This window comes from Pinus tabuliformis, chromosome 8 (genome assembly GCF_031772625.1).
Source record: "Pinus tabuliformis cultivar Carrire ecotype Pingquan chromosome 8, CPIR1, whole genome shotgun sequence".
NCBI lineage: Eukaryota > Viridiplantae > Streptophyta > Pinopsida > Pinales > Pinaceae > Pinus > Pinus tabuliformis.
The window spans coordinates 1,731,984,916-1,732,000,893 of NC_142294.1; the positions used below are offsets into that span (position 1 = coordinate 1,731,984,916).

Sequence of the window (15,978 nt, forward strand, 5' to 3'; positions counted from 1 at the left end):
GGTGTTGCAAAATATTGGTACTATGGCATACAAATTGGAGCTTCCTATAGTGTCTCGAGTGCACCCAGTTTTCCATGTTTCATGTTTAAAGAAAGTTATAGGTGGCAAGCTCCCAGTTCAAACAATATTGCCAGAACTTGACGAGGAAGGAAAAATTATATTGGAACCGGAAGCAATCATAGAAACAAGAACTCGACAGCTACGAAATCAATCAATTTCGGAGTATCTCATCAAGTGGAAGAACTTATCCGCTGAAGATTCCACATGGGAGGATGAGAATTTTATACAGAAGCATCCAGAACTACTCAAGTGTTGAGGACAACACTTTTTTTGAAGGAGAGGGGCATGTTAGGTCCCTATAATACTAGTGATGACCCCATTACTATTGTAGTTGTATCCCTTATTAATATTGTTGTGCCCCTATTGTCCCCATATTTTTATTATTGTGCCCCATAGAATCCCTCTATTGTTATTTTTGTGGCTTTATATTATTATTGTTAGGTCGGCTGGGTTATATTGTGATTCCTTAGGCTCCTATATATAGAAAGGACGTTTTGGTCATTTGAAGCATCCAAGAATTGTTCATTTGTGTAATGTAAAGGAGGTTTCCCCCTTGAAGAGGTTGAATTCTAAGGCATTGATCTCTCTTTTCTATCTTTTTGTGAGCTGGTTTCATAACATCACCTAATCTTGATGCCATAGATTTCTCAACATGGGATCAGAACTAACGTGACAATTCAAGGAAAGGGCATATGATCAAGGGACACACAAGAAGTCAAGGAAAAAATCTTGAAGGATACATAAGTGAAGTCAGGATCTTCAAAGAAGTGTCAAAACCATAGATCGAAGAAGAAGTCTACTCCAAAATAAGTCTTGGGATCATCACTCAAAAAATAATCAAGCAAAAGAAGGCCAAAACCCTACATATACTCAAGGTGAAGAGATCTACAAATCAAAGCAACTAGAAGTCTATTCATCCAAGAGAAGCACTTCAAGGACATATATCACATCATCCTAGAGAAATTCAAAACCCTAGTAGCATTCATGAGATCTGCACTCAATCATCACTGAAGGAAACCTCAAATATTTTTGAGTTAAAGCATCTTGAAGGATAGATTGAAGGGTGTTGTCATCGTCTTCAAAAGTTTATAAGGAAATTTCCCTCTCGTTGAAGCAAGGTTCTTCCCATTGAAGGACACCATCAAGAATTCATCATTGATCACCATCAACTAAGTCATCCTCAACAATCTAAAAGGTGATCTCCCTCTTTGTGGGGTCAAGGATCATTCTCGAAGAGAACTATCTTCATCAAGAGGAAATTTTCTTTTATATCATTAAATTAAAGGAAGCAACAAGTGGAAGAAGCATCTTGAGCGTGATTTTATTCAACACCCTGTAATTTATACACATCCACCAAGTCCCACCATTCTTTGGAACAATGATGATGGGTGACCCACATGGTCATGTAGTTTGTCGAATGACACCATGTTCCAGTAGTTACTGCAACTGTTTCTTCACCTCACTTGCTTCTTTAACAGACTACTTGTACAACCCAATATTTGGCAATGGGGAGTTTGGAAATAGTTGGATCTCGTGCTCCACTTCTCTCTTAGGGGGTAACCCTTCAGGCTCTCAAGACACACCCTTGTATGCTTGTAATAACTCCTCCAATGGATGTTTTTGTTTATTAGTACACCTCTCTAGGTAAGCCATGCCTCTTATTGACTCCTATACAAATTTAATTTCTCTTAAAAACAATAAAACATATTTCTTTATGGAACTGATCAATTTCTTGGCTTGGTTGGCACTTACTAGTGAAATTTTCGACTTGCCTTTGTGTGCGTCGATGATGAATATTTTTCCATCCTTTATGATCCGGTACTGGTTACCTCTCCTCATGAATATTGCATCATGCATGTACATGTATGGACTCCCAAACATGACTCCACATACATAGAGGGGAAACACATCCATATCTACTTCATCTATAAAATCAACACTGATAGCAAATCTAATTTTGCACTATTTTGTTGCCTTCAAATCTCTATCCTTATGTACCCATCCTAGAGGATATGGGTTTGGATCATCACGAACTTCCAACCCAAACTTCTTGACTAGATTTGCTGCAATGAGATTCACCTGTGATCCTATGTCAAATAGAGAATCCATCTTTGTCTTCTTGACCTGTACCTTTGCATGGAAGATTTTGGTCATTTATATCTCTTCTTGTCGCCGAGGGTTACTCAGATTCACTTCCTTCTACACTGATGTACATACGATCTTCTCATATGTTTGATCTGCTTTCAACTTGGTTTAACGAATCAGTGGCCATGAGATTCTTCTTCTTATTATTTTTCTTCTTGTTCTTTGGGTTTAGCTCTGGATGCAACTTCCAACACTTCTCCTCTGTATGGCCATCTATTTTGCAGTGGTTGTAGTGGTTGCTAGGATCTTTTCACTGGTGTGTTGTGGTTGCCATCTTTTTATATCTCCCCATTTTTTCTTCTTTTTTCCCGCCTTAGAAGCTTCATTTTTCTCCTTCGGTGTTGATCCACTTGATTGCGCTCTTTTTAGGCTTATGTTCTCCCAGTAATATGCCTATACGCAAGTCTCGTCTAACAATTTGGGCTTGAACAACATCACTTTCTCATGCATATGGCGGTGCATACTGCCCAAATACTTGAGGAGGACATTTGGGTTCTTTGGAGATATACCCAAAATTATAACCATCTTTCTGAATTCTGTGGTGTACTCCTGCATGCTTTGGCCTAACTTTTGGCCGAGGTAATGCCACTAGATCCAATGGTTTTCAACATACTTAATGGGATAAAACTATGAATTAATGAGGGTTTTGAAATCCTCCCACTTAGTCATTAGAGGTTCTCCTTCCAACCTCAGGGTTTCTGTGTGGATCTCCCACCAAGTTAGTGCATGGCCCTCCAATTTCAGCTGCGCAAATGAGATTTTCTACCCTTCCTTGATCTGATGGACACTAAAATAAACTTCCAGATATTGCAACTATTGGTTCAGTTTTAGAGCATCTATCTCATCATGGTACAACTTGATATCGATTTTTCTTCCACTTTAAATAGGGATTGATTCATGAAGGTCAAACTGGGTTGATATTTTTTGGGTTCTTTCTTCGGTTCATTCTCTGTATCTTCTTGATCTCCCAATCCCCCTTCTAATTTTTCCTTTGCATTCGAACCCCCATCTTCTCCAAATATCCCGATCTTATTTCTTAGGGCTTCCATGAGGAGGCTTACGTTTCGGTTATATCCACGACTTGTTGTTCGAGCTGCAAAAACCTCACCTCTATAGGATCACAAGGTTTGTTTATAGATTCCTCACCCATGATTAGGGTTTTACGATTTTCAGACTCATCAATCCAGATCCCTGAAATTTCCAAAAAATAAACAAAGAAACATGCTCAGATACCAAATGATCCGTAAACTTCTGTGGATATTCCACTGTACAGTTCGTCACAACATATCTGATACTATTATATTAAAAATATGAGATTCTACACTGTTATAGTTTTATTTAATTTCTAGATCTGTAGATTTTACTATATTTTTTTCATGCATGTAAACGTAAATCAAGCATAAAAGTAGAGAACGAAAAAATAAGGTCACACACACATAAGACACAAGAAATGATTTCTGGGAAACCCTTTCGGGAGAAAACCCAGCAGGAAGGTGAGGCCACTTTGCTCTCTTTCTCTGTCTGGAAATATGGCTGCAGATACAAAGAAGTAATGCTTCTGGCCCGTGGGATACTACAGTGCACAAATCCTCTTTGTTTTCTCTACCTCCTATCTCTCCAGGCTATCTTTTCTCAACTATGGAACAAAATGCTCTCGAAAGAACAGAATGTCTCTTCCTCCTAGTGGCCCGGTTATAACATAGCCTGATAGCTTACTAGTGGTTAAGTTTGACTACATCAACTCTTAACTAGAGTTACAAAATAGACTCTTATAGAGCCTTTTACATCATAAACACATGGCTAGCCCCTTTCAATGAATAATGGGGATTGACGTGGTATCCTCCTCAACCATAGGTGTGAAAACAGGAAGGTCAACTTCTGAGTGGCATAACTTTTGCATACATACTTCGATTTACGCACTTCTTGCATTGTTGGAAAGGTTTCTATGTGTATAATATCTTGAAAATGTTTGGTGCTAGAGCGACAAAGTTTTACCCAAGAAAACGTCATTTGATGCCTTAAAATGCTCCCGGAAGTTTTCAGACCCCGTTTTGCCAAACTGGGTCCTGGGGTAAAAACGGTTCAATATGATTCCTCTACTTTTTCCACTCCAAATGGATTGAGATGTATGAAAAACAATACAATGATCCAATTCATATTAGTGAAGGAATATATCCCTATAACCAATGAAAATAAGGAAGGAAAGATGAAAGCATTTTGCACTTTTTTTGGGCTAGTAACTTCAAACATGGCAGAAGAGCTAGGGTTTGTATAGATGTGTCAAAATAGTCCAAAAGAATGTCACCTAAAGGATCTCTGAACCAATTCTATTGCTAGCCAAGTTCGTCTAGAGAATTCTTCAAATATAGCGAAGAAAGGAAACACCTCCAAACTTGTTCTTACTCCTCACAAGTGTGGAATTGCAGAAGTACGAACTGTAGATTTGTGAAAAAAAGGTCAAAAGTTCAAGGTAGTTGAGAAGTGTAGTATTAGAAGAAGTTTGACTTGTGTTGTCCTATGAAAGAAGGAGAATCGTGAAGAAGGATATTGTGACTTGGTCTTGGAAAGGTTGTTTTGTCAAGGGTCTAGGTCATGGTCTTGGTATTCGTTAATTGAAGTTTCTACAAGAATAATAATTTGTTTGAGTTTTCCTCTAAAGTTGGAGAGGTTTTGGCCCTGGCTAATCACTTACATTATGTGTCTCTTGTCTCTTTATTGTTTATGCATTGATAGCTTTTATGAAGAAGAACACTATAATAATCTAAGAAAAGAGAAGAATCTAATCTAAGGACGTAAAAGTTATTCGCAAGCAGTTATCATAAGAAAGATAAATCCCCTAATCTTGACGCCCTAGGTTTCTCAACATGGTATCGGAGCTAAGGTGACAAATTAAGGAAAGGGCATTTCATGAAGGGACACACAAGAACTCAAGGATCAAATCTCGAAGGATATATAAGTGAATTAAAGATCTTCAAATAAATGTCAAAACCCTAGATCGAAGAATAATTCTACTCCAAAATACGTCTAGGGATCATCATGCAAAAAATCATCAAGGAAAAGAATGCTAAAACCCTACATATACGCAAGGAAAAGATATCTAAAAATCAAAGAAACTAGAAGTCTATTCATCCAAGAGAAGCACTTGAAGGGCATAGATCACATCATCTTGGAGAAAGAAAACCCTAGTAGCATTTATGGGATCTGCACTCAATCATCACTGAAGGAAGCCTCAAAGATTTTTGAGTTAAAGGATCTTGAAGGCTAGTTATCCAAAGTAGGCTAGATCAGAGGGTGTTGTCATCATATTCAAAATTTTATAATGAAATTTCCCTCTCGTTGAAGCAAGGTTCTACCCATTGAAGGACACCATCAAGAATTCATCATTGATCACCATCAACTAAGTTACCTTCAACAGTCTAAAAGGTGATTTCCCTATTTTTGGGGTCAAGGATCATTCTTGAAGAGAATTATCTTCATCAAGAAGAATTTTTCTTTTATATCATAAAATTAAAGGAAGCAACAAGTGGAAGAAGCATCTTCACAAGTCAATATATTTATGTCTGAATCTGTCAAAATGTCCTTTTGCAAGGAAAAAAACAAATTGGTTGGGGCTTAAAACTATATTGCATGGAAGAAGAGGACATATTTGAATCTCATTGAAAATGAGGTTGTGGATCATGTCAAAGGATCTATCACCACACTAGAAAAAGAGCATGATCAAGATCTTGTAAATTTTATGAAAGGTGAAGTTAGGGCTCAAAGGACTCTCACGAAATCCATCAAGGATCCCCTCATTCCATATGTATCAAAACTTGAAACTTCAGAATAAATTTATTACAAACTGGTAGAGTTGTATTCCATAAGCACTACAGGAGAAGTCATCTCACTAAGGAAAGAACTCTATAAGATAAATATGTCAAAATAAGAAGGAATGACCTCATACTTTATGAGGATATTTGAAATCAGGGATCAACTTAAGGATCTAGGAGAATTCATGTCTCATAGAGAAATGGCTATAGTAGTACTAAATGCACTACTGGAGGAGTGGGCTAACTTTACTTCAATTATTTATGGGAAGAAAGAAGTATTTCCATTCCAGGAATTGTGGTCACTATGAAAGATTGAAGAATCCAGGCTAAAGGTAAAATCTTATGTGGGATAACGTGAGAAAAATAAGGCATATGGTACAATGACGAAAAGAAAGGGAAATTTTGGAAAGTTTTGTCCTTAGAAAAAAGAGGAAGAACATGGCTAAGATTCAATGCTATGGGTGTTAGGAAGATGAGCACTATAGGATAGATTAGAAGGGAAATAAAAAAAGAGGAAGAGAAGAAGCCCATATCACCAAGGAAGTGGAGGAAGCTGAAAAGAAAAAGTCCAAGAAAGAGGAAGTAAAATATCTCTACTATGATTAAGATATTCTTCCTCACCTAGTTCATTTCAAGTTCCTGTTTTCAAGTATTCTTGTTGAAAATTAAAAGGACCATGATAGGTGTTATCACTAAAAATATTTCAAAAGAAAAGGGTAAGGTAAAGAAGAATTGATCTAGGTCATTCTCATGCTCCTTTCATGCATAAGAAGCACTTGGCAAACTCAGGGTCAGCATACATCAGAGTTCTTTGAAGGTCCAAACAAGATTTGAAGGGATTGCATACTTATTATGTGGTCTTGGGGATGGGCATCTATTCAACTTCATATTGAATATGAGCATTGGAGAGTTGTCTGAATGGAAGAAGATTTTGTTGGGTACAAAAGCTATCACCTTGACGACTTTTCACTCTAAGAACACAACACATGTGTTTGCAGCATCAGACAGGTCGACAGTTATTTACAGTAGCAATCAGAAGTTGTTGTATAGCAATGTGAATCTTAAGGAAGTCAATCACACGTGCCTTTTCAATTCAATTTCCTTTCCAGACAGCCTTGCAATTGCAAAAGAGAACCTGCTTACTATTGGGTAAATTGATGACATTCAGAAACTTCATATCCATGCTTATTATTGTGTTGGGACAGCATATGTATTGCCCGAGGAGAACAAACCTAACAAAGGCCGAATTTTAGTATTCTCAGTTGAAGATGGTAAACTGCAACTTGTGATTGAGAAGGAGACAAAGGTTTCTGTTTACAATCTGAATGCATTTAATGAAAAGTTGCTTACTGGTATCAATCAAAAGATTCAGTTATACAAATGGGGGCTTCGTGATGATGGTTCAAGAGAGTTACAGTCTGAATGTGGCCATTATGGTCATATTCTTGCACTATATGTTCAATCTCGTGGAGATTTTATTGTAGTTGGTGATTTGATGAAAGACATCTCTTTATTGATATACAAACATGAGGAGGGATCAATTGAAGAGAGGGCACATGAAAAGAGACATTTCAAGATAATGAAGCTCAATATAGTCAAATTTTGGCATTAAGCTGTGTTTTTGAAATTACACAGCAGTTTCGCAGCGCACTGCGAAACCCCTGTAGCAGCCTGTTTCAGAAAAAAAATTGTTTTAGGTAGTTAACTTCCAGGAGGTATCTAGAGCAACGGAAAGCATATTTTTGGAAATTGAAAGAGGTTTTTATTCCTAACATACTAAAGTAGAAAAAAATCTTTCATTTTCTTCAAATTGATTATGAGCTGGGAGAAATGGGTGACTAAAGTTGCGCTACAAAACTGCTGTAGGTGCAATTTTTCATCTTCTGTTTTACACCTGTTTTTCAAAGACACACTCTGAGCAGCTGGAGTAGTATTTCAAAAACCAAAAGAGGTTTTTGTTCAGCATAGATTGTTTCACAAAAACCTCCTTCAGGTTTTCCAAATACATTTTTTACGAGAAGTTATGAGCTCTGTACCAAGACCTATTTTTCAGCCATAACAGAGCAAGGGACAGCCTCCTAGTTTCTAGGAACAGCAAAAGGATGAGTCATCAAGGGCCAGATGGAAGGTTATGGGCTTCATCAAATTCGACTTTATGGAGTGTTAGGTGTCAAAGAATGCTTTAAATGTTTAGATAAGGTTTTTTTAGTCATAATAAGGAGTTATACTCCTAGTTGTATTAGGTCTCTAGGACTACTAGTTAGTTGTCAAATGCATTTAAAGTTTTGTTTTATGGTTAGAATAGGTGTCAAGGATGGAAAATTCGAATTCCCCTCATGATGGAGGAAGGAATCCAAGCATGTAAAGAGCTCTATATATAGCAGAACATCTGATGTACAAAGGGTTGGAAATTTCAAGAGAAAACAGTGCATATTATGTTATTGCAGAACACTGTATGTTTTATGTTAATGCAGAACTTTGGCTTTACTACTCAGGATTCAGAGAGGGTTTTATGTGTTTTATTTCCTCATGGATTTCTTCATTTGCTCACTTGCAGTGGTATGAACACATGTTACTTAGAATTCATTGATAATGCTCTAACTTCCTTCATGTGTTCATAAACTGTGTTTCCTATATGATGTCTCTGTTTTGCTAGTAGATTAAAACTCTTTATGCCCTGACTTCCATGTAAGCTGATCAGTTGTTGTACTAAAACATGCTCTGACTCCATAGCCCAATAGATGCTTGTTGATTGGAATTTCAACCATTTATACATTTTCATTTGATTTCAATCCATAGAGTTAGCCATCTTATTCATTATCCAAATCTCTAATCTTGTGAGAGAGCCCTCTCAGGTTGGGGAGGCTAAGCCTCAACCAAAAGTTGGTTTGAAATAGTTACTCAAGGTCTACCTGATTAGCAGCCTATCAGGGGTCTGATTTTGTGATAACATTTTGGTGCGTCTGCCAGGAGTCTGAAGATTATTCATTCCCGAAATCAATGGTTGAACTTCTGAAGGTAGCAGGAGCTCAGACATCTTTTTGAGGATGCAAAACTACCTTGGCGACTCCACACATCGAATAAGAAATTGGAAGGTGACTCCACCGCTAGAAGATCAGTAGCTTGATGAAGTTACAAGATGAGTTCCACTGCAAGGATGAATGCCAGGTATGCTCCTATGAATCGGTCTCATATCCCTGGTTTTCCAAATCCTATGCCAAAGGTTGATTGGTTAGAGGATCTTCCGATATTCAAAGATGAAAAGAAAGACAATGCTACTCTTCATTTGGTTAGGTTTCATATGCATGTACGCAATCTTAAGGTTCACTTTCCTGAGGATTGTCTCATGAGGATGTTTATGACCAATTTAGAAGGGAAAGCATGGTCTTGGTATAAAAGTTTGGAAAATGGTTCATTATATTCTCTTGCCGATTTCCATTATGTGTTCTATGACATGTATAAAGAGTGTCATCCCTCCTTATTGCTGGTCAAAGACTGCTGTAGGAATTCTTTAAGTCTTATTCAGTACTTGGAGGATTGTTATGATGATAATGAATTTATGGATGAAGAAATTTTAGAGGCTCTTCATAACAATGCATTTCAACACCAAGAAGAAAGTATAACATATCATGAAACTCAACATGAAGAGCAGCAGGGGTTTACTTGTGAAAACCATGTTTCATTCTTTGATATGAATCATAATGAAGATAAAAATGATTGCAAACAGCAAGAAGAAGTACTGGAAGATAGCTTTTACGACCATCAGGCAGAGGAAAAGGTTGGTTTTTTATGTCAAACTTCTCAGCAGCTTACAACAATAAATGATCATAAGAAAGAGAAAAATTACATTGTTTGTAGGCATCATTCAGAAAAGCAGTTCGATAGCATATCGAAAGAATCTTGTGTGGTTGAGAATCAGTTGTCTAAAGATGTAGAATGTTGATCCGGATTTAAACAGGAACGCAATAGATTACAGAGATAACCATAAATACAGAGGTGCAATAACCATAAACACATAGATGTAGCGGAAATAATGATTCATTTCATTAATGGAAAATACTGAAATATGCTTACAACCAGAAATGGAAATAAACCAGCTAGGGCGATGGTAGCTATCTCTGAGAAGAGATGTGCGGCTACATGCCTCTGAACTGTTCCGAACTGTATTACAATGAGGCTCGAAGGCCTATTTATTGTTGAGAAACAATGGAAAACCCTTCACATCCCGAAACCTAACCCTAGAAGATGAAACGCCAAATTGTGGGCCCCGTTTGGGTAAATTGGTACATCAATTTCCCGGGGTCGTAACTTTGGCATACGATCTCCGTTTGACGCGTACAATAGCTCGTTAGAAAGATCTATCCGAGCACTACCACTTTGGGAAGGGCAACATTGGTCTATAGACCCATGTTGCCCCCAGATTCCCAAAAAAACGTCGTTTAGGGCCTCAAAACGGCTCCGGAAGTTCAGGACCCGAAAAACTGCTAAAAATAGTAAGTTGTGCTACAATTAAGGAAACTGAAAAGACTGAAAGAGACAGTTGTGGGGGTCCAAATGGGTTGGTGGGTGGCCACCAACATCCACCTGGATCATTCCTCCCCCCTTAGGAAGCAATGGTCCCCATTGCGTTGAGTTCCTCCATCTGCTGAACTTGTCCTGCAATCTGTGATGTGTCCAGTGATGGTGGGAAGCATGGTCGATGATGGTCCACATTGAATACTCGGTGCAAGCGAAGGAATGGAGGAATGCTGTGCTCCAAAGCATTGTTCCCCATAGCCTTGGTACTGCTGTAAGGACCATGTCGGAGTGGTCTGAGCTTCTGATGGGTTCTTGTAAGGCGTTCTTTCTGCAGATGTAACCAAACTTTGTTTCCCACCTGAAACTTGTGTGGTACCCATGTCCGTGAGGAGAAGTTGTTCCTGTGTTTTGTCATGACCGTATCCCTTTGCTGTTGCTGCTGCGTGGAGGAACCCTTTGCAGGGGTCATGGATGTAGCAACGATCTTCCCCTTACTTTGGGAGTGAACCAGACAGATGAATTTCCTGGTCTGTGATATGAGCTTGCTGCCTTTTTTGGTAGTGATTAAAGATGTGGCGGTAGGTGGGGCTACCTCCGGTATCCTGTATAATGAATCACCCAAAGAAATAATGACAGCGCGAGGCCTTGACTCATACACAGCATGTCGCCTCCACAAGTATGGCTGGCCTAATAGTACATCACAAACATCCAGAGGTGTAACATCACACAATACCTCGTCTGTGAAGGGTTTGATGCTGTAGGGAAGGCGGCACTGCTGGCGAACTTTGAGATCTCGTCCTTCATGAAGCCACCCGATACTGTACGGCTGTGGGTGTGGTGTAGTCGGTAAGCCCAACCGCTTCACGACCTCTGCTGAAACCAGGTTCTTTTGGCTACCACTGTCGACAATGAATCGCAGCGGTGAACCCTTCACCCACATCTGTGAGTGGAAAAGACGCTCCCCCTCCTCTGGATCTTCGGGCTCATTTTTCTTGATCTTGGCGGTGGCAACAGTGGCACTGGGATCCGCATCAATGATCTGCTTCCCTTTTCCATTCCCCTTGTCGGGTTCTGGCTCAGGGTCAGAACATGCATCTGATTCGGAAGCCTTCAATTCGGCCACCAGCGACTGCTTGGTCCGACACTCACTTGTGTTATGAGTGGGACTCTTGTGGAACTCACACCACTTTCCTGTGTCCTTCTTCGGCTTCGCAATGTTATTCTTTTCTTGCGGCTTCGATGGGTTGTCTTGGGTCACCCCGCCTTGGCTTTGTCCTTTGGGCTTCGGATTTGCAGATCCAAAGTCTCGCTTCTTCTGTTTGAACTTTTGCTCGATTTTGACAGCATATCGGTACGCCGTGCCGAGCGAGGAGATGTTCAAGAACACCATCTCTTCCTGGATGTATCTATGTAGGCAGCCGCGGTATTTGAGTACCAGATGCAGCTCAGAATCTTTGATACCCAACTGTGTGCGAAGGGTATGAAAAATGTTTGTGAACTCCGGCACATCTTGGTCTCGTCCCTGCCGCAGTGTGGTCCATTTGATGTATTTGTCCTCATAGCTTCCGACAGGGTAGTACTGCTCCTTGATGGCATCCCGGAAGTCATTCCAAGTGGGTGCGGCTGAAAACAGTGAGCCTGTACTTTCATCCTTCTGCTCGCAGTAGGTTTCCCACCAGTCCTTGACGTGGGGGGCTGCTTTGAGAAGAGCAAAAACAATCTTTTCCCGACTTGAAAATTCATGAACAGAAAAATACCCATCTAGCAGATTTAACCATTTATCTACGGCATCTGCGTCTATTTGACCCTCGAAGATGGGGATTTCAAAATTAACTTGTACCTTAAATGGCGTGGTGTTTCCAGAGTCGCTGTTGGAAGCCGATGCGTCGCCTCTGGGAAGCCGCTGAAGGATCTGCGCAAAGCTATCCATCATCGCGTTCCTTTGCCGCTCGAGCGCTTCTTCGAGCAAGATTTTGATGGGATCTCCTGCCCCCTCGTCTTTCTTCTCGTCCGCCATGGGAGGCCGTCGGGATTTGCGAGGCTGGTCTTGCAAAGGTTCGACCAGTTCAAGCCCTAACTCCTTATATCCCGACCTCGTTGGGGACATGCAAAGAAAAACAGAGAAAAAGCAGACCGCTCTGATACCACTGATCCGGATTTAAACAGGAACGCAATAGATTACAGAGATAACCATAAATACAGAGGTGCAATAACCATAAACACATAGATGTAGCGGAAATAATGATTCATTTCATTAATGGAAAATACTGAAATATGCTTACAACCAGAAATGGAAATAAACCAGCTAGGGCGATGGTAGCTATCTCTGAGAAGAGATGTGCGGCTACATGCCTCTGAACTGTTCCGAACTGTATTACAATGAGGCTCGAAGGCCTATTTATTGTTGAGAAACAATGGAAAACCCTTCACATCCCGAAACCTAACCCTAGAAGATGAAACGCCAAATTGTGGGCCCCGTTTGGGTAAATTGGTACATCAATTTCCCGGGGTCGTAACTTTGGCATACGATCTCCGTTTGACGCGTACAATAGCTCGTTAGAAAGATCTATCCGAGCACTACCACTTTGGGAAGGGCAACATTGGTCTATAGACCCATGTTGCCCCCAGATTCCCAAAAAAAACGTCGTTTAGGGCCTCAAAACGGCTCCGGAAGTTCAGGACCCGAAAAACTGCTAAAAATAGTAAGTTGTGCTACAATTAAGGAAACTGAAAAGACTGAAAGAGACAGTTGTGGGGGTCCAAATGGGTTGGTGGGTGGCCACCAACATCCACCTGGATCAAATGTTATGATGATCATCAACATAACCATGTATTCTTTGACCCTATAAGTGAATATATGGACAAGCTTTGCACTCCAGTCTTTCATTTTCATTTGCATTATGAAGATCAAGTATATTATGAGTTGATTTGGTCATCTCACTACCATGGTTATTTTGAGGTTGAATGCAGTCAAGAGCCTCCAATATCAGAGAAGACAATTGATTGGCTTTATTGGAAATATCATGTTGCTTGAGCTACAAGTGAAGTTTGAAATTGATAGGGTAGGTAGGTAGGAAAATGCAAATAAGCTCAAGGTTGACTGAGCATTATTTTTTTTTTTTCAATAGTGGTAGATTTCTTTCTCTCACAATGATCATCAAGTTTAAGCCCGAGGTGAAGGCCCAAGAAGCTTAAAGGAGATGCTTGTCAAATAAATTTTTGTTTATCATAAGAGGATAAGGCACTGAAACTGCAGGTTCTTAGTGAACCACAAGGGCACACTATCCCAAGTGGAGCCACTGTTATCACTAAAAAGATTTCAAAAGAAAAGGGTAAGGTAAAGAAGAATTGATCTAGGTCATTCTCATGCTCCTTTCATGCATAAGAAGCACTTGGCAAACTCAGGGTCAGCATACATCAGAGTTCTTTGAAGGTCCAAACAAGATTTGAAGGGATTGCATACTTATTATGTGGTCTTGGGGATGGGCATCTATTCAACTTCATATTGAATATGAGCATTGGAGAGTTGTCTGAATGGAAGAAGATTTTGTTGGGTACAAAAGCTATCACCTTGACGACTTTTCACTCTAAGAACACAACACATGTGTTTGCAGCATCAGACAGGCTGACAGTTATTTACAGTAGCAATCAGAAGTTGCTGTATAGCAATGTGAATCTTAAGGAAGTCAATCACACGTGCCTTTTCAATTCAATTTCCTTTCCAGACAGCCTTGCAATTGCAAAAGAGAACCTGCTTACTATTGGGTAAATTGATGACATTCAGAAACTTCATATCCATGCTTATTATTGTGTTGGGACAGCATATGTATTGCCCGAGGAGAACAAACCTAACAAAGGCCGAATTTTAGTATTCTCAGTTGAAGATGGTAAACTGCAACTTGTGATTGAGAAGGAGACAAAGGTTTCTGTTTACAATCTGAATGCATTTAATGAAAAGTTGCTTGCTGGTATCAATCAAAAGATTCAGTTATACAAATGGGGGCTCCGTGATGATGGTTCAAGAGAGTTACAGTCTGAATGTGGCCATTATGGTCATATTCTTGCACTATATGTTCAATCTCGTGGAGATTTTATTGTAGTTGGTGATTTGATGAAAGACATCTCTTTATTGATATACAAACATGAGGAGGGATCAATTGAAGAGAGGGCACATGAAAAGAGACATTTCAAGATAATGAAGCTCAATATAGTCAAATTTTGGCATTAAGCTGTGTTTTTGAAATTACACAGCAGTTTCGCAGCGCGCTGCGAAACCCCTGTAGCAGCCTGTTTCAGAAAAAAAACAGTTTTAGGTAGTTAACTTCCAGGAGGTATCTAGAGCAATGGAAAGCATATTTTTGGAAATTGAAAGATGTTTTTATTCCTAACATACTAAAATAGAAAAACCTCTTTCATTTTCTTCAAATTGATTATGAGCTGGGAGAAATGGGTGACTAAAGTTGCGCTACGAAACTGCTGTAGGTGCAATTTTTCATCTTCTGTTTTACACCTGTTTTTCAAAGACACACTCTGAGCAGCTGGAGTAGTATTTCAAAAAACCAAAAGAGGTTTTTGTTCAGCATGGATTGGTTCACAAAAACCTCCTTCAGTTTTTCCAAATACATTTTTTACGAGAAGTTATGAGCTCTGTCCCAAGACCTATTTTTCAGCCAGAACAGAGCAAGGGACAACCTCCTAGTTTCTAGGAACAGCAAAAGGATGAGTCATCAAGGGCCAGATGGAAGGTTATGGGCTTCATCAAATTCGACTTTATGGAGTGTTAGGTGTCAAAGAATGCTTTAAATGTTTAGATAAGGTTGTTTTAGTCATAATAAGGAGTTACACTCCTAGTTGTATTAGGTCTCTAGGACTACTAGTTAGTTGTCAAATGCATTTAAAGTTTTGTTTTATGGTTAGAATAGGTGTCAAGGATGGAAAATTCGAATTCCCCTCATGATGGAGGAAGGAATCCAAGCATGTAAAGAGCTCTATATATAGCAGAACATCTGATGTACAAAGGGTTGGAAATTTCAAGAGAAAACAGTGCATATTATGTTATTGCAGAACACTGTATGTTTTATGTTAATGCAGAACTTTGGCTTTACTACTCAGGATTCAGAGAGGGTTTTATGTGTTTTATTTCCTCATGGATTTCTTCATTTGCTCACTTGCAGTGGTATGAACACATGTTACTTAGAATTCATTGATAATGCTCTAACTTCCTTCATGTGTTCATAAACTGTGTTTCCTATATGATGTCTCTGTTTTGCTAGTAGATTAAAACTCTTTATGCCCTGACTTCCATGTAAGCTGATCAGTTGTTGTACTAAAACATGCTCTGACTCCATAGCCCAATAGATGCTTGTTGATTGGAATTTCAACCATTTATACATTTTCATTTGATTTCAATCCATAGAGTTAGCCATCTTATTCATTATCCAAATCT

At 39.3% G+C, this 15,978-nt stretch overlaps 1 protein-coding gene across 1 annotated transcript; it reads left to right on the forward strand.

Annotated features, from left to right (window-relative positions):
- Positions 1-6,909: 6,909 nt before the first annotated feature.
- On the forward strand, positions 6,910-14,760 carry LOC149243008 (DNA damage-binding protein 1-like). Its single transcript, XM_089371099.1, has 4 exons — positions 6,910-7,068; positions 7,183-7,501; positions 14,147-14,202; positions 14,317-14,760. Exons 1-4 carry the CDS (start codon positions 6,910-6,912, stop codon positions 14,758-14,760), a joined length of 978 nt encoding a protein of 325 aa, XP_089227225.1.
- The last annotated feature ends 1,218 nt before the right edge of the window (positions 14,761-15,978 follow it).

Bases quoted from the DNA above. Each gene is read 5' to 3' on its own strand.
- LOC149243008 (XM_089371099.1), top strand. From the start codon at position 6,910: ATGAGCATTGGAGAGTTGTCTGAATGGAAGAAGATTTTGTTGGGTACA. The intron at 7,069-7,182 runs GTGAATCTTAAG...GATGACATTCAG, and splicing joins AGAAGTTGTTGTATAGCAAT to AAACTTCATATCCATGCTTA. The intron at 14,203-14,316 runs GTGAATCTTAAG...GATGACATTCAG, and splicing joins AGAAGTTGCTGTATAGCAAT to AAACTTCATATCCATGCTTA.